Here is a 19,861-nt window from a genome sequence, read left to right on the forward strand (position 1 = left end):
TGGCACAAATGTGATGTGTAAGACCTCAGCATAATCGCTTATTGCAATGTTATTGCCTTTTACCAATGTCATTGTCATTGCCAATCAACTGGCTACGCACTACTCAAAGACCACAGAGTCGAGTACAGACTTGTCTCTGATGTCAGGATACTTTTCTAGTCTTTGAAAGATGGAATAAGATATAGACACTGAAGAGAGAAAGAATAGAGTGCAGGGGAATGTTGTGTCATTAGATAAGGACGAAAGTGCAGTGCACAATGGTGTTTTCTACCTTATGTGTTTACAAGAGAGAAGCTGACAAAAAAGGCTAGATGCTTCTTCTGGAAAAGCGTCAATCTGTAAAATTTTGCTTCCACCAGAGTAGAGGCAATATCATCTTAGGATGAAAGCATCTTTAACTCTGTGACCGTGAACTCCTCAGGTAGATAGTAACAGAGACCATATTTAAAGGGGCAATATGCCATCCTTAATATATTATTAGCGGGATTGTGCAAGGCTTGAGGGTGTAATCACCCATATGATCTAGTGATTGCCACATCGAATTGTTTATACTTTGGCTAGTGTAAGAGTGCACTGGCACTAAAGAAAAGACATTTGTTAAACTGGTGTTCTGCATAAAGGGGGCTCTAGCAGAGGAGGATCAGTGCTTAGTTTGAGAGAATTAAATATGGAAAATAATAATGAACAAATCTGTGCATTAATTAAGTAGGGTGCTTTGTTTCGAACCTCTGTAGTTGGCGAATAGAATAAATGATCTGTTATAGTACTTAGAGGAGATTGCAGAAAGAGTAAGAAGAAATATTTGACTTTTATGGGTTACATGCAAAGTCTAGTAACAAAGATGGCATTTGAGATCACATGTCAAGATGGAGGTAGAAGAACATAGACAACCAAATACATCATGCTGCAGTTTCAGATATGTTAGGAACTAATCCATATAAGCACTCACACGCCCACTCACTCACCTATAAATCAACTCACAGAAACTGACTGTGTAATACAGCCACTCACATACCCATTCACTTACTCAAACACCCACTAAGAGACATTCCCTCACTCAAACACCCACTACACACGCACTCACTCACTCATAGAGCCACTCATTCAGTCACCCACACAGCAACTCATACACCCACCCACACACCCATCCAACCATACAGCCACTCTTACAGCCACTCATCCACCCAACCAGCCCCTCACTCACCTATACAGCTCTCACACACCCTCTTAACTGTGTCTTCTGCTTGCTTTAAAAATATCTAAATGGTATTTTATTAAGTATATTGAAGTTTACTTTCCTAGATGATGTCATCGGTGATGTCATTTGAGATGTTATCAGTGATGTCACTGACCATGTCATGAGTGATGTATTATGTGAGGTCATAAGCAGTGCATTGTGGGGGTGTAAGCCATTGTTCTATCATGTAACTATAACTGCTGAATTTTACTGATTTTGTAGAGTGAAATCTGAGACTAACTATAACAACCCTGTAGCCTTTGTTATTTTTCAGTGAATGTTGAAGGTTTTTTAAATTTCTATTTCCTAACTTTAATGTCCCTGAAGCCTTTGGGGTTTTTTTGAAAGGTGACGCCCCTTTCTCCACCACTCAGCAAACGCGCCTCTCAGCGCACTGCTGGTGGGGTAATGAGGTCGCCTTGGCTCCTCAGGGCCTCAGAACTAAAGTGGACTTCATCCCCTAGGTAGCAGTGTGCCAGCAAGAGCATTTGCAGAGTGGTGGAGAAAGGAGGCGTGTCCTCTGTCCACCGCTCAGCAATCCAGTTGTGTGGGGCTTACTGGAAGAAACAAAAGGGCTAGTTCACCACCAAGGACCCCCAAGAGCCAAGGAGACATAATCCCCCAAATATTTGTGCGCCAGGAGGCGCGTTTGCAGAGTAGAGGAGAAAGAGGGCATGGCCACCGAAAACGGCAGCTGAAGCGCGTTTCATCCAGCAGGGCTTCCTCAAGGCTTATTTCTCCTATATGTGTATAAAGTCAGTCAGTCGCTTTCTTAAAATATAGTATGTCTCTGAAATTTTCCCTTTTAGTCTAATAGACCACAGTCTTAGTGATGTCTATTGGAGTTGAAAGTTCAGGCTCGTTTGTTCAAATATTGTAACCCAAGGTCAGTCCATATGAAAAGGGACCATGTTAAGTCCTTTCAAATGGATACCGCGGCCCCAAAAGCGTCTTTCTGTGGTGCGCTCCCCGGAAAGACGCTAATTGACCATGTCATGAGTGATGTAATAAGTGAGGTCCTAAGCAGTGCATTGTGGGGGTGAGCGTTATAGTTAACTCTGATAACTATAAAGGCAGAATTTCTCTGGTTTTGTATGAGTAAAATCTGACCCTAACTATAATATCCCTGTAAAGTTTGCTTTTTTTGTGAGTATATATATATATTATATATATATAATTCCTAAGTATAACGTCCTTGTAACCTACATATATATATGTACTTAAAGAGACTTACCATCAATGCCTCCCAAAAAGACTGTCCGAAGAGTTTTGTTTCCGTGGCTAGTAAGGTGGGGCACCACAAGGTGTTCGGGGACCTAATCACTGCATTAAGGACCCTGCAGCGGCTCTTACAAAACCAAGAGTGGACAAGGATTGGGACCTGCGCCTTCTGCAATCAAGGGTAATGGGCGTGACAACTAACTCCAGTAGGAGTGGACTGCCGTGTATTTAATCTGGCCCCCAGGTGCGATGTCAGCGCAGTAGTGAAACCGGCACTGAAGAAAGGCGAAGGCCTGAAACGCGTCTGCTCAGCGTTTCACTGATGTAACGATTTTTGCTGTAAGCAGATGAATTTGGCAAATTAAAGTCTCCTGTTTTGCACCGAGCATGTGTCGGCCCCTTCTGTCTTGGGAGAGGAGGTCTGGTTTGGATATATATATATATATATATATATATATATATATATATATATATATATATATATATATATATATATATATATATATATATATATATATATAAATTCAGCTTTTCCCCGTGGGGAAGTTTGGTTCCTCATGCACTCCCGTGTGAAGGTAGCAATTCAAAAACTACACCGGGTTTTGGTCAAATTACAGATTTCTTTATTCAGCATCCAGCAACACCTAACGCGTTTCGGTCTCTACGGAGACCTTGCTCACAGGTTAGTTTACTCGACAACATTTTTACATTTAAATAAAGAAAAAAAGACCCCTTTGGGATTACATCACTTCCTGTATGTCATACAGGCATTCTGGGACATGTAGTTTACTGGTATTATTTCATCAACCAAAAGAGCACAAAAATTTCAACAAAGGTGTGTAAAATCAAAAAAACTGATGTTTGAAATTATTGAAGCCTTCAAACACATAAATTCTAGCCCTCTGGTGGGCGGTTGAGTCCATGTAAATTTAACTCATACATTTGTACTGCTATAATGTTAAGCCACATTAGAAATTAATAAACCTCAAGAAAAATAGAGCCCTCCAGTGGGCAAACCCGTTCCACACCAAGTTCATTAATCAATCCTTTAACAATGCAAAAAATGTTCTTGATATTCAAACATGTGAATTTAACTCATACATTTATAATGCTGTATTGTTAAGCAACCATTGGTAATTAAACCCCAAGAATTTATAACAGAGCCCTCCAGTGGGCAAAACCATTCCACACACTGTCAATTTCAAAAGATTGACAAATGAACTTGGTGTGGAATGGGTTTGCCCACTGGAGGGCTCTATTTTTCTTGAGGTTTATTAATTTCTAATGCGGCATCCACTGGGATTAATATTTAACGGACTGCAAGGACCATCAGGCAACTGTGCCACGCCCACAGACGTGGGGCTAGGTCCAGTATTTCACTGAGCAGTCCGCTCACTGCTGTTCCTAACTGCTATGCAAGCCGTGACCAAGGTTAACTCCGAAACGCGTCGGCGAATTGCAGGCAATATTCTTCGAGCTGGGATGACAAGGTGACTCTGCTGGAGACTACAATAAACGTGTGTTAACTCTGCTGGTGTGGTTCCTTCACCGAGGGCAAACCTTGTTTCTGATGTTTAGCGGCATGCTCAGCCGCGAAGGAACCCCGCCGCCATAGAAGGCGGATCTGCACCGCACGAAAAAACGAGCGATGAACAGACTGTGGAGGCCAATATTGTGGTGCAGACGGACAGCGGAATCAGCTTGCCTATCTCAACTCACCCACTGGGGTATTGACATACTTTCAGAACGGCGGCATCCACTGGGATTAATATTTAACGGACTGCAAGGACCATCAGGCAACTGTGCCACGCCCACAGAGGTGGGGCTAGGTCCAGTATTTCACTGAGCAGTCCGCTCACTGCTGTTCCTAACTGCTATGCAAGCCGCGACCAAGGTTAACTCCGAAACGCGTCGGCGAATTGCAGGCAATATTCTTCGAGCTGGGATGACAAGGTGACTCTGCTGGAGACTACAATAAACGTGTGTTAACTCTGCTGGTGTGGTTCCTTCACCGAGGGCAAACCTTGTTTCTGATATATATATATATATATATATATATATATATATATATACATACATTATTTGAAATGTCATTTCATGGCAGACAATTTAAATAAATATGCTATGTGTCCAAAAATGCCTACAACATCCTAATTAGCAGTTGCAAGAGAAATGCAGTATACCCAGTACAAAATACTGCAAATGTGCCTAGATTTTGATGTCCGTCAGACTCTGGATAAACCAATGCTTCCAGAACTCATATCTTATGTGCAAAATTGGCGAAACTGTGCAAAATACGCAAACAAAGGGCATAGCGTGATATTACCCCAGTTTTTAGCTTAAAATGCTAAATGTTGATTTTCAGTACAAAATGCTGTTTAACCAGTGCAAAATACGTTGTGTGCAAAACATCGCATAATGTGCAAAATACGCAAGCCACTTACACTTGGGGCCTTAGTGATGGTACATGGTTAAGAGTCATGACTGAAATTACAGTACACATAAAAACTGTCAGTCCATAAAAACCATGTTAAAAATTATTTGTGATATCAAGTGCAAATAGTTACTATATTAACAAAAATTCCATGTAATTGGAACGGTGGGAGGTTAGGTAGGCTGTTCTGAGATGCAACTCCAATTAGTCAAAGGAGTTTCTGTCTGAAGATATATTTCATATAATTCAGAGACAGCATACATAGGGTGAACATCATATCTACAATACATATATATATACATACATATGCAGACACACACCTTTAAATACTTACCATGCTATGTAAAGGCTTGTGTTGTAAAGGCATATTCGTGGTAGAGGCTTGCATTGTAAAGGCATTGCAAGGTAAAGACATTGTGTGGTCATGGGTGTGTGATAAAGGCATTAAGTTGTAGTGTCCACATTGTAAAGGCTGTTTCCCATGTAAAGCTAGTATGCTGGTTCAGGAGAATGCATTATATGTCCCATTTCTAATCTTCTTTAGATTTCTTGCCAGTCACTCATGTTGTAGAGCAAATTAATGCACTAATGATGGCATCAAGTTTGCTGGAAGGCGATTTATACCACTTTTTAGGATTCCTGAAAGAGTAAACTACCATGACAGTAAATAATTGAGAACTTTGATTGAATATTGCGTGGGACTATCCTCGGATAGGATGTTTGCTGTTGTCTGGTGCTGACATGTGAAGATGTTTGAGCCTACCTTTGTCATCTTCTAGTGTGAATGGGATATTGGTGTTTAATCTGGTAAAGTTCATAATCGTATGTTGTGATCAGTTGTTACGTTTTAGATTCTCCATGCCAGTCATTTATTGGCCCTAGCATCCCTTACTTCATGCCTTCATGGTAGCAGGACAGTAGCCCCTTTGCTGTAAGTGCTGTTGTGACAGGAATTGAAATGTAAATATTACTTACCTAATTAAAATTCGCTTTTCATAATTGTTTTTTCTGTTTTTTTGCTTGCAGATTGTCCTAAATTTCACAACAATGGATCTGTACAAAAGCAGCCTTTGCTGGTATGACTACATTGAAGTGAGAGATGGCTATTGGAGAAAATCGCCTCTATTAGGTAAGTAAAGACCTCCGGGCTTGAACGTGGTTTAATTAAAATGTAGCTGGGGTTGGCAAACACGCCGTGTGTAATTAATCTCTGCTTTGTTAATCCAAGTACTGTAAATGAATAACCTAATGTAACTGGGAGCTGCCCTTACATGCTCTGCATTAACAGATTCAGAGCACCACGTCCGCATTTAGCACAGTACAAGGTCATGGGCAGGGAAATGTTGATCTGAAAAAGAATTCTGGTGGATCCATTATTTTGATAGATTTTGTTGTCATGGTGTGTATAGATTATTTTACCAACACCGGGAAATGTCCTCATTATATGCACAAATCCAAAATGTAAAATCATTCGTGGCTAACCTATATAAATTGTAAGAAATGTCATACTCGCCAAGGTACAGTGACGCAGTATTTTGAAGAGTGAACTTGTTTAAAGTGACAATGTGATGCCATTTTATAACTATGTTTTTAAATACAAACCTGCAACCAATTTGATTATCCATTTAGCTATAGTTTTTGGTGAAAGTAATTTATTATCATTTGCAAAGTACCAAAGCTCATATAACACAATACCGGGATGTACAGCAAGCATTAGTCAACATTTACACGTCAGTGTTTTGCTTCATAGAGGTGTTGCCTCTAGGGTCATGTTAGGTACAGAGCAAATCTCTGTTCTACCTATGTTACTCATTGTGTAATATTTAATTAGGCAACCAAATTTTGCTCAGCTTCAATGTAATTCATTTTTTGCACCAGCCAAACAAACAAAGCTAAGTCAGCTAAACAAATTGTGACACAACGAAAATAAATATTCATGTTACCTGTGTAATGGAGTTGTAAAAAGGTTTTCCACGTCCATAAATAATACAAAAGGAAACTAAACATTTTGCACTGTGATTCTCTCCTCACATATAAAGGGCCGGATTGCGTGTTTGACGTTCCAACGGACCGCTGAACCCCTGGTGGAGGTGTGGTGGCGGCCGGGGACCACCTCACCAGCGGTCCTACCACCATATTAATAGTACGGCAGTCAGAGCGTTTTGGGACTGCCGCCAGGGATCCGCGATCCCTGGGGGTGGTGCGGCGGTCCGGTAAACCAATATGCATGGTGGCGCCACTGAGGCACCACCATGCATATTACAGGTTTCCCTGCCGCCAGCCTTTTCATGGAGGTGAGCCAGTCATGAAAAGGCCTGCTGTGATAAAACAAAGGGTGCCCTACAGGGCCCCCTGTTGCCCCTGTGCATGGGGCACATGTTGTGCCCCACTGTGTGGATGCACCCCTGTTCCTGCAAGGCATGGACTGCTCAATCCATGCCATCCTTTGGCAGTCCTGCGGTGGTGCCATTATAAGGCTTACTATGAGCCCTTAAACTGCACCTCCTGGGAACGGCAACCCCACCCGCCAGACAACAAATTTAATTGTAATCTGGTGAGTGGACGGCGGTCAAGTTTGGCAGTCCTGGAGCGGGGCACTGGTGAGCGACCTGCTCAAGGACCGTCAAAGTGGTAAACAGACCCTAAGTATGCAATTAATTAATTTGCCTCACGTTTAGTATCATCTCGCACATGAGAAAAGTGGAAAAAATGGTATTCATGCAAAGACAATAATGGTTGTTGAATCAATTTGACTGATTTTTCATTTGTGTAGACATGTTTTTGTTATGCGGAGTAAGGATACATCTAATTGGTACATTTCCCTTAAGCTGGTGGCAAAAATTATGCTAAATGGATTGGGCCTGTTTTTGCACCACTGCAAAGTTAGCATGTAATGCAGGTTGAGTTGGCTATGGTTGAGTGTCCTTGAACCCTCTGTCTTTGGACAAGTGGTCATATAGGGGGCCCCAGCCATGGCTTGGCCTCGAGGGTGTGCGTGGCTGGCAGGTTCAAGATGACCATTTCCTAATTTTTCTGATCACTAGATGGACCACACAATCAATCAAAATATCTTTATTCGGTTGTAGTAAACAATAAACATAAAAGCACCATAAAATACAAGTTAAAAATAAAATATTTTCTTGGCCAGCAAAGAGCATTTACAAATCATGTTATTCCGGCAACTAAAAAAATTTTTAAGAAACGCAGTAACAGATGCAATGACAAATTCATTTTCTAAAAATTGCAATGCTAAAAATGCTGGTCGGCAGCGTTTCAGTCCATAATTCTTTAAAACAGGTACAATCCATTTCTTTCTTAATACAGCGTAGTATTTACAGAAAAACATGATATGGATAGTTGATTGTGATGAAACATCATCGCACGGGCACTTACACAGATCTCTAGACCAGTCGTTCATTGCGGGAAAACTTAGGGATCTGAATAAAATATTTAATTTAAAACAGGTCAACAAACAACGATCGAAGTCTCGGTCTATTAAGAATATGTACGGCTGGATTAATGGAGTCAGCAGGGTTAAGAAGTGGGCTTGTGCCATGGGCTTTCTCATTTCATTTGTGGTTCTGATTTCATCCAGAAGACCCATACTGATGGGTTTATGATCTTTTCTAGATATACTGCACATCGAAGAAGGCTCTGTGAAGTATTCCGGATGTCCTATTTTTGTGAGGAACATTTTCACATACCCCAACCATCTAATATATTTGACACTGTCAGACTTCAATGCATCTGCCAATAGATAACGGCTAAAACCGGTATTATCTGACAACCAGATTCTGTGCCTTAAACTGCACCTCCGGGGAACGGCAACCCCACCCGCCAGACAACAAATTTACTTGTAATCTGGTGAGTGGACGGCGGTCAAGTTTGGCAGTCCTGGAGCGGGGCACTGGTGAGTGGCCTGCTCAAGGACCGTCAAAGTGGTAAACAGACCCTAAGTATGCCATTAATTAATTTGCCTCACGTCTAGTACCATCTCACACATGAGAAAAGTGGAAAAAATTGTATTTATGCAAAGACAATAATGGTTGTTGCATCAATTTGATCGATTTTTCATTGGTGTAGAAATGTTTTTGTTATGCGGAGTAAGGATACATCTAATAGTAACATTTCCCTTAGGCTGGTGGCAAAAATTATGCTAAAGGGATTGGACCTGTTTTTGCACCACTGCAAAGTTAGCATGTAAGGCAGGTTGAGTTGGCTATGGTTGAGTGTCCTTAAACCCTCTGTCTTTGGATTAGTGGTCATATAGGGGGCCCCAGCCATGGCTTGGCCTCGAGGGTGTGCGTGGCTGGCAGGTTCAAGATGACCATTTCCTAATTTTTCTGATCACTAGATGTGTGGTAAATAAATTATTTACACTATCGGAATTTCTATAGATACCAAAGGGTAACGCATAAAATAAGGAGCAGAGTCCGTGGTGTTCGAGTCAAAGGGTTTTATTCCATAACACAAGTTAAGGGAGAGCTCCTTCACCAAGCGGGTTCGGAGTGGTCTGCTTTACTTAAAACATGACAGCACTTTTATACATTGCTTTCACAATAAAAGGAGGGAGTTCCCCCGAGCATAATTTGATTATTCGTAATACAATCATACAGGGGTCATAGCAGGCATGGTTTCGTTTAAAGGATAACTTGAATCTCGTTTGTTTAGGCAGAGACAAACATATGGTACCAGGGTGATTGGAGCGACAAGTTACGGAGTTACTAGTATCCGGGGACAGAGAACTGAGGCATTGTAACAAGGTCACTTTATCTGGAAGGTAAAGAGAACGAGGCATTGTGTGCTCCTTATTTCAACACAAGGGAGGTGATGTTCCACAATGGTATAAGTGTGCAGCTGGAGGGGAAAGAATAGGCCGTGTGTAACTATATTCTTCGTGCCTGCCTGTGTATCTGATTAGTTTACTTTTAGTCGTTGACCCAGCCCGTGGCTGCCCCCGCAAGCTGAGAGATTAGTGACGAGCGAGAGCTATTCGTCCTTTGATAGCGTTAGGGAGGAAAAGAAAAATGGCGGGGCAACCATCTCACTGAGTCTGTTTTGTGAGCAATGGACAGGACAAAACCTGCAAGATGCATGATGGCTGGCCATCGTTCTTCGTAAGTGCCAGTACATCAAAAAGACAGGTAAGGGAGAGGGGTGTAACAACACCAAAGGAGGGTACTCACTTTTCATTACCCGGTTTGCCCGGTCTGTAATATGGCGGATAGGGTGCACAATGTGGCACCAGAAAGAGGCTTTAAATCAACTTTCCACAGATGGACCACACAATCAATCAAAATATCTTTATTCGGTTATAGTAAACAATAAACATAAAAGCACCATAAAATACAAGTTAAAAATAAAATATGTTCTTGGCCAGCAAAGAGCATTTACATATCATTTTATTCCGGCAACTAAAAATATTTTTAAGAAACGCAGTAACAGATGCAATGACAAATTCATTTTCTAAAAATTGCAATGCTAAAAATGCTGGTCCGCAGCATTTCAGTCCAAAATTCTTTAAAACAGGTACAATCCATTTCTTTCTTAATACAGCGTAGTATTTACAGAAAAACATGATATGGATAGTTGATTGTGATGAAACATCATCGCACGGGCACTTACACAGATCCCTAGACCAGTCGTTCATTGCGGGAAATCTTAGGGATCTGAATAAAATATTTAATTTAAAACGGGTCAACAAAAAACGATCGAAGTCTCGGTCTATTAAGAATATGTACGGCTGGATTAATGGAGTCAGCAGGGTTAAGTAGTGGGCTTGTGCCATGGGCTTTCTCATTTCATTTGTGGTTCTGATTTCATCCAGAAGACCCATAGAGATGGCTTTATGATCTTTTCTAGATATACTGCACATCGAAGAAGTCTCTGTGAAGTATTTGCATGTCCTATTTTTGTGAGGAACATTTTCACATACCCCAACCATCTAATATATTTGACACTGTCCGACTTCAGTGCATCTGCCAATAGATAACGGTTAAAACCGGTTTCATCTGACAACCAGATTCTGTGCCAAAGAAGGACAGGCTGGATCTTAATAGTATCTTCCAAATATGGAATGCCTAGTTCCTGGTGGCAAATGCAGTTTGATGTACTTTGTGGTAAGGCCAGAAGAAACTTAAGAAAAATATTTTCCGCAATCTGAAGTGTGTTGATGTCTGCATAGCCCCATATGCCAGCTCCATAAGTAGCTATAGATACACATTTGGCCTTGTGAATATGTAGAAGTTCTGCCGGGGGGGCGCTTTCCAAATTCACGACTAAAATTTGGTAAGGCTGTTAATGCCTTAACAAACAACAGGTGTCTGGTTTTGAGTGTCGCAGACAATCATTTTGTCCTATCAAATAGTATCCCTAAGTTTGAAAATATTTTTGTACACTCTGTGTCTTCCATCTATGTATAGAGTTTTAACCCTCTTGTTCGACCCGACTCCACAATTCATTGTATATGTTTTGGTGCAATTTATTGTAAGTCCCAGATTCGACATGAAGACAGAGAATGAGTTGACAACCCTTTGGAGTCCGAGTGGTGTACAGGCCATTAAAACAGCATCGTCTGCATACAAGAGTTCAGGGTAAATCCCTGCACTCTTTAACCAAAATGGATTCTAATTTGTTTATATATAATGTGAAGAGAAATGGAGCAAGGACACAGCCTTGCCGCACCCCTCTCCCAATTCTAGAGTGACTCGTGCATTCTCCTGCTTGCCCGTATCTGACCTTAGCCTTATCCCCAGAGTAAGGCTCCCTTAAAAAGGCAATTATCAAGGGATCCACACCTAATTCTTCTTAGATCAACTACAGCTTATCATGGATGACGCAGTCAAAAGCTGCCATTAGATCCACAAAGGTCATGAATAGTCTGCCCTTTTTTACCCTTGTGTACTTGTCCAATAGAATATGCAGGTTTAGACCCTGCTCAATTGTACCCAGACCCTTGCGAAACCCATATTGTATATAACTGATAACATCCTGTTCTTCAGCTCAGACCTACATTCTATCTAATAAAACCCGCCCCATGATCTTAGCTGGAAAATCTAACAATGAAATCGGGCAATAGCAAGCCGGGTTCATCCTATCTCCCTTTTTAAAAATTGGCACAATCGTAGATTCGTACCAAGTTAATAAAAAGCCGCTTTTATTACATGCGTTAAAGACCTGAGTTAATAGCGGGCCCATAATGCTAGATTAGTTTTAAAAAGGTCCACAGGATGCCATCTGGCCCTGGGGCCTTGCCACCCAAACTAAAATTACTTGCTGCAGTAATCTCATTGAGTGTAAAATCCATTCTTAGTTCTTGTACCGTAGCCCCTGTGTTCACTATAGCGCCATGGTCATCTGCGCTCGGATTTTTGTACAAATATGAATAATGTTGCATCCATTCTGATTCAGAGTTGGCAATCTCCATGGCTGCCATCTCCTTGTTAGTTAAAAAATGAGAATTCACCGCTTTCCAGAAAGAAGAAAAATCTCGGCTTTCAGCAGCGTCGTGTAAGGCCCGCCATGTATCTTGTTTTAAAATGGTCTTTCTAGCTTTAAGTACAGTTTTATAATTTCGTCTTGCCTCCCTAATATGGTCGATATTTTTTTTACTGTGGCATGTATACAGTTTTTAAGATTAGAATATTCCTTTGTACATTCTGAATCAAACCATCCTTGATTATTAGTAGCTTTCCTTTTAGTTTCGACAAAAAGGGATTTCTTTATATAATTTGAGATAGCCAAAAAGCTTTCCCTAATCTCTTGACTGGGTTTGTTTTCATCCAGACATGACAGGAACATGTTTTTGCAGTTAAGAACAATTTTTGGAATAAGTTCCTTGGTGTCTACAGTAGCCCATTTAAGTGCATATCCTGGTTGCCTACTCATGGCAATATTGTCAACATTGTCTATGAATATAGTTCTAGCGTTAGTGCTCTGTTTAAGCACTGTCACGTCTACACTTAGAGGGAAGTGATCGCTTAAGGCAATCGCATGTGTCTTAAAATTTTTAATACATGAACAATATCTGCAAGAAGACAAAATAAAATCTATGGTAGAAAATGTACTACATGTAATGTATGTAATGTATAGGCATTTATATAGCGCACTACTTACCCGGAGGGTCCCAAGGCGCTTCGACCGCTGCGAAACCCTTCCTGGCTTCCCTGAGAGATGGTCCCTTAATGGGTATCTCCAGGGTGAGACCAGGCATCCCCGGCGGTCTGGTGGGGCTGTTAGTGAAGATGAGGCAAGCTAATGCCCAGAGTTGCCGAGTGTGGTCGCTGATCAGAGTGGGCACCGAGGCGAGAGAATTATCGAGTCCGCTGACCCTGGTCCAGAAACCTGCCGCGCCGGGAATCGAACCCTGGTCCCGGGCCGTCCTCTGCTCTCGGGTAAGCATTAAAAGTAGGGCAGAAAGGAACCATGGGTGAGCACAGACTGTTAACAAATCCTAGATCGAACGTGTACATTATATCATTCAACGAGTCACCGTATGTTAAATGTACAGGAATTTATATAGCGCAAATCACCGAGCGGTTTCTAAGCACTTGCTTAGGGAACCCTTCCTGGTATTCCCCTGTGAGATAACCCCGGCAGGGTATCCGCATGGTGAAAGCCAGGCATCCCGCTGCGAGGGGCCGTTGTGGAGATTAAGCAAGCTATTGCCCAGAGTCGCAGAGTGTGAACCCGTGAATCGAGTAGGCATCGGAGCGAGAATTGTCAAGTCCATGGACATTTTAGGACTCAAGACCCCACCGAGCCGGGAATTGAACCCTGGTCCCGGGCTGACCTCTGCTTCCAGGTCTGCCTCCTCTAACCAGTGAGCCACACTTCTCCACATGTTGTATGCGGGAAGTGAACGAAACTGTCCCCATTCTCATAAGTTAAGCCACAGACATCTTTATCAATATGTTTACAAATAGGAGAATTAAAATCCCTACCCCATATTACAAATACCTCCTTAATTAAGCGAGTATATAGGGTATGTAAATGACGGCCCAGGGATTTCAGTGTTTCTTTTATCAAAACAGGTGTCACGTTATTGTAGAAGTTCAGTATTGCCAAACAGAGAGTGCTACCCACATGTAAAATAACTATATGATAGTAGGGTTCAATGGCAATAAATTCAATTTTCCCTACAATAAGGTAATTTGAAACATACGTACACAGCGCCCCCCCCCCCGCCCCCCCCCCCCCTTAGCTGTGCCAGATGCTGTTGCAATAGCTGGGCTATGGAATGTTTTGTAGCCACTTATATGTATGGGGTCTATCGCCCAGGTTTCTTGTATGTTAACAATATTGAAGTTGTTGATAAACTCAATCCATAAAGTATTTGACTCCTTAGATTTTAACCCGGCAACATTCCAGAACAGGAGCTGACACTTTCCTCCAGTTCTTTACCATTTTCATTGACCCCCTCGTTACCAAAATGAGATTGAATGGAGCTATTTTGATGAGATGGGGGTAGATTTGATACTGGTGTATTATTGCCCAGCATGTCATGCACTAACCCTATGCTTTCCTTCTCATTATGGTCAAGCTCAACAGTTGTTATGTTAGTGGGTGGCAATAATAGGTATCCCGAGCTAGGCAGGATGCCCTTGATACTGGGTATAGCTATATACTGATGTTCCACCTTTTGCAGTCAGTCAATTAAGTCGAGGTTAGAGAATGTCTCGAACCGATTATGGACTTATGCATTGAACTGATTCATGAAGCCCGGATTGAGTGGTTCCCTTAAGTTGGCAAAATTATTATTATTCTTTGGGTGATAGAAATAACCTAATGGTACTAAGTTAACGTCCTGGGTAGTGATTGTATGGGACCCGGCTCTATTCAAAATTAGTTGCACTAGTTGTGAAGATTTGAATGTCAGTACCACACAGTCCCCACTCAAATTCTTCCGGCCTTTACCAACTCACAGCACTCTCCTAGCCATCTTAAAATCTTCTTATAGTCTCTCAGTTAGTCCTATCCTAGCACCTAACTAGTGTATCGATCTATTTCTTAAAGTCTGCCACGATTCCCTACTCCCCATCTGTAATCTCGGAACATTAGCTAGCACCACTACATAAGGAGTGGCGGCAGGCGGTAAATCCAGAAAGATATTATGGCGATTACCTTCATTCCCATTAAGAGTGCTAATGGTGTTAAGGTTGGGATTTAAGGGATTGGTGGATATAAACGGGACTGAGAGGGTAGTATTGGAGTGAGCCTCACGGTTAAGAATAGGAATTTTCTCAGCTCTTTGGTGTAGAGCACTACTCTGTTCTTTAATACTAATAGGTGCAGGTTCGCCGGATTGACAGCTGACGGTGTTAACAAATTGGACCTGGTTACTCCTGTGCACGTCTAATGACTCCTGTGTTGGTTTCTGTACTTTGCTCAAACAATTAAGTAGTGCATCGTCTAATTTTCCATTTCTACCTGATAAGTTATCTAGTGTAGCATTGAGAAAAGTATCCAAGGAATCCAAATTAGCTTTTATCTTAATCACCTCATTTTGAGTGCATGTATTGGGGGTACCTGTGAGATTTTCCCTGCCCTCGGATTTTTGTAACACCAACGGCATGTTCCCAGTTATTTTAAAAGGTATGACAGGATTTCTTGCTCGCTTAGAGGGTGGTTGGCACTCCTGAACTTGAGCACTTCCCGATATGTGCCCCGATGTGTCTATAATGCACCCATCACTGCTTGAATGGGGTCTTTCAGTCGATAGTTCAGCACACCCGTGTGTTTGGCACCTTGTTCTGAGTTACCCAAGTTCAGCGACTCCTCCACAGTCAAAATCTGTTGTTCAATGGCTCCCACAGCCCCCGTTAGATAGGCAGGAGTCTTCAAATGCCTCTGCCACATTTGATATGCGTCCCAGGCTTCCCCTAGACAGGGCCCATATAACTCCAGGACTGGCAAGAACATTAGCTAGTCAGGAGTTATGTTCCCCATCAGGTTAGTTCCACCACAATGTGATCACAAAAACTAGAAATCCACCATCTTAGTTGTTGGTGGAATTAAGCTCACTGAGTCAGGGTTATACCCACTTCCCACAGGAAGTGGTCATGTAGGGGGTATATTTACCTTAAGGATAATTAGCCCATTGGCTACTACCTGTCACTCCCCTTAACGCCCCTAAATTGAGTATTTAGGTTGCACCCCTGATGCCAGGAACTTAGGTTCAACAGATGCTGACAAAAAGGACAAAGAAGAGCCGCAATACAATGAGAACTGAAGACTGCTGTGAACCTTTGGCGCCAAAGCCTGCCTTCCTGCACCAGTCTTAACAGTCGTGACTGAGTGACTCATCCTGCAGTTGAGCAACTACAAAGAACTCCGGTAGACTGCCAGCCCCTTCCAAATTACTGGCAATCTCCCCTGGAGGAGTAGAGAAGCTAATCACCTACAGTCTCCAGGCACAGACGAAGCCAAGTTGGGTTTACCATGTTGCTGCTTCCCGGCCAGCCCGACACAGCAGACCCCAGGAAGAGGTAACTGTACTCCTGAAGGTCAGATCTGTCCCCCCACTGAGTGAGAGGACACCAGAACTGACTTCACCAATATCCGGGGTACCGGATGCCTTGCAGCAACCAAGCCCAAGTTGGGACTCTAACAGCACCAAGACTGAGCAGCTGTCGAGGAACGTCAGCATCACAGAGACACACTTCCAGAGTGGCCCAGCTGTCCTTATTTGTAAAGCCTCAGCCAGCGAGACCAACAACTGCAAGGACCTAGGACACACAGAGACCAGCCGACCTATCCAGTCTGCACCGAGTGCCCCAACCTGGGTACCGATAAACCGACTGTGCCCCCTTGTCCCGCGAAGACTTTTGACCCAAGCCACTGCATTGGCAACTCTGGGACTTGTCCCTCCCTCCAGCCTGTTTCTAGGTTGCCCCCCTTCCTTCCGCCAGTGTAGAGCACAGAGCTACCAACCCGACTAGCACCTCGGCACCTGGATGTCCCAGGACAGGTAACGAGCAACTGCTGTTGGTACTTTGGACCTTGACCTACTATGACACAAAGTCCTGTAGGAGACCCGCAGATGCCGACCGTAAATAACTGCATGCATTGTACGCCTTTTCTTCCCATAGGAAAGCATTGCTGTGTAAAGACATATTTACGTGCATTGTTACTTACCTGTGAAATGCAATATTTTAAAAAGTACTTACTTGATAACAACATTCTTGGTATCAGAATGGATATAAAAATATGACTTATGTTTTTTAATTGGTCTCAGATTTATTCTTGAGTGTGTCTCATTTATTGTCTCAGTCAGTACAACAAATGCTTAGCAATACCCTCTGATAACAGCTCCCTCACAGTACCACAAAAGAGATCATTTTAATCATTTTTGCCTCTGAAAACCGGTAAGGGTTGACTTTACTCTTTACACAGTGTACCTCGCTTTGGTCCGCTATGTAAAGAGCCAGCTGGTATGCAACCGTTACCACGCAACTTTTACCACGCATACTGTTACAACGCACACCATTACAACGCAGGATCCTTTACAACGCATACCTTTACAACGCATGACATTACATCGCAGATACTATTACAACGCATGCCATTACAACGTAAGTATAGGTAAGTATATCATTTTATTTAACCTTTTTTTAAATTACCAAAATATTAAAAATAAATTCAATTAATTAATTAAAGTAATGTTATATATAGTTTGGGTTTTGGGCTACAGGGGTATTTTTAGGGTTCAGGGCTGGGTTTGGGTTTTGGGGTACAGGGGTATTTTTAGGGTTCAGGGCTGGGTTTGGGTTTTAGGGTACAGGGGTATTTTTAGGGTTCAGGGCTTGGTTTGGGTTTTGGGGTACAGGGGTATTTTTAGGGTACAGGGCTGGGTTTGGGTTTTGGGGTACAGGGGTATTTTTAGGGTTCAGGGTTGGGTTTGGGTTTTGGGGTACAGGGGTATTTTTAGGGTTCAAGGCTGGGTTTGGGTTTTGGGGTACAGGGGTTTTTTTAGGGTTCAGGGTTGGGTTTGGGTTTTGGGGTACAGGGGTATTTTTAGGGTTCAGGGCTGGGTTTGGGTTTTGGGGTACAGGGGTATTTTAAGGGTTCAGTTTTATAAAAATACTTAAATTAAATAAATGTATTTTAGTATTTTTAATATTTATTTAAAAAAGTATATATATATATATATATATAATTTTAAAAATACAATGACGTTAATTTAAAATGTATTTAATAAATGAAATAATTTAAATATTTATTAAATTTTTAATAAAAATAATATAATAATATAATAAAATAATATACTTACCTATACTTACGTTGTAATGGCATGCGTTGTAATAGTATCTGCGATGTAATGTCATGCGTTGTAAAGGTATTCGTTGTAAAAGATCCTGCGTTGTAAATATTGCGCTGTAATGGTATGCGTGCTAAAAGTATGCGTTTTAACGTCGTACATCCGAGCCAGCTTCGTACAGTAGACCCTTACTTCATTCAAGTGGATGAAATAGGTATGTTCCTTCCTTTCCATTCCTTTATACTCCTCAGTTGATGCTGCTCTTGCATGCTTGTTAGTTCCTCACTCCGGTGTCCTGGCACATGGATGCTTGGTTCTTGCTTCTTCCTTCCACCCCTTGTTTTCTGTTGTGGCATGAGGTTTTGACTCGGAGATGCATCCTTATCCTGGTTCTCCTTTATGCATGCAGGGGTTTAGCTGCACAGTTTTCCCTGGCTTTTGTATTCTTGGTTTTGCCCCCCTGTCTGGATGAGACAATCGTAGATCATTTGCCTTTTTTACATGTCTGTAATTTCTTCCAGACCCTCTCCATTGTGGTGGTTGAGTCTCATTGGTGGGCATCGTTTTGTCTTTGGTATATGCAGTTGAAAAGTCACTTTTGGTCCGTTGGGATGGGCTCTTTCTTCCTGCCTTTTCAATTCTGGCTATGATTACACCTTTGCACCTTTGGTGCTTCTCAAGTTCAAGCTGGGTCCTGGCTGGCATTGTGGTCTCTTCGTCTGCTTAGTGTCTACGATTGGGGGCTTCTGCTCTCATCGTCTCTCCTTCAGTGCCTACACAAAGTACCTGCTTTGCATTTATAATCATAGTGTTTGTGGTTGTGGGGTGGTTTTTGGACCGACTGAAGGTATTGTTGGTCCGCTAGTGTTCCTCATAAATACAGACTGAGGCAAGAAAGACGGACGTAGATGCGATGCCCCAAATATTTATCTGTAATCTTCAATACTTTTAGTCCTACCATTCACATCACTTCCTTGCAACAAACCCACCCACCCTCTGCTATCTAGATGTTGAAGTTGGCTGGGATTTTTCAGGTGAATGCTGGTGCTGCCTTCTTTTATAGCGCCCAGCCAATGTGGGTGAGTTTAGCGCTCTCAGCACGTTAAACTCGAGTTTTCTTGTCTCTTCAGGTAGAACACACCTCATTAGATAATCACTTGGATGAGGAGCAGTAGGGCTGAGTGTAATGAATACCACAAGTACTCGGGTATTTTCTTACTCACTTGATTATTCACCTTATATGAACTAAAAAAACCAATAAAAAATATGTTAAAAAAATCCTGGCCTAATCATGTGTTTATTTTTTAAAAGAGTTAGAAGAAAATGATTATATTAGTTTGTTTGCTCATGGGATCATTTCAAGTGCATTACAATTAATGTGCTTTCTTGTTCGATGTTCACTCATTATATTAAATGTATTGTATATTTAGATTAGTCCACATTGTATCAAATAATTCACTTTCTACTTAGAATGGAGGCCAAGATTAATATTATGTTGCTGGTTATTGCAGTTCTTTTCCAAGTTTCATCTGTTTACGGCTAAACTGATTGAGGTTTACTTAATAAAAGTATTGATTTGTGTGTTGTATCACTTTGTGAATGTACAATAGCACATTCGCACCTGAGGCTGCTTCAACTGTGAGCCAGCCCAGTCTGTGTACTCATTATATCAATGTGTTTACTCAAGAGGTCGGCTTTTGTATTAGCTGAA

General features: G+C 41.9%; 1 protein-coding gene across 1 annotated transcript in view; it reads left to right on the plus strand.

Annotated features, from left to right (window-relative positions):
• Positions 1-19,861, plus strand: part of TLL1 (tolloid like 1) — a 390,413-nt gene that overhangs the window by 263,523 nt on the left and 107,029 nt on the right. Inside the window, exon 10 of the mRNA XM_086962398.1 lies at positions 5,919-6,021. Coding sequence (XP_086818524.1) covers positions 5,919-6,021 — 103 coding nt within the window. The remainder of the gene's footprint in view (positions 1-5,918; positions 6,022-19,861) is intronic.

This window comes from Lissotriton vulgaris, chromosome 3_1 (assembly GCF_964263255.1).
Source record: "Lissotriton vulgaris chromosome 3_1, aLisVul1.2, whole genome shotgun sequence".
Classification (NCBI taxonomy): Eukaryota; Metazoa; Chordata; class Amphibia; order Caudata; family Salamandridae; genus Lissotriton; species Lissotriton vulgaris.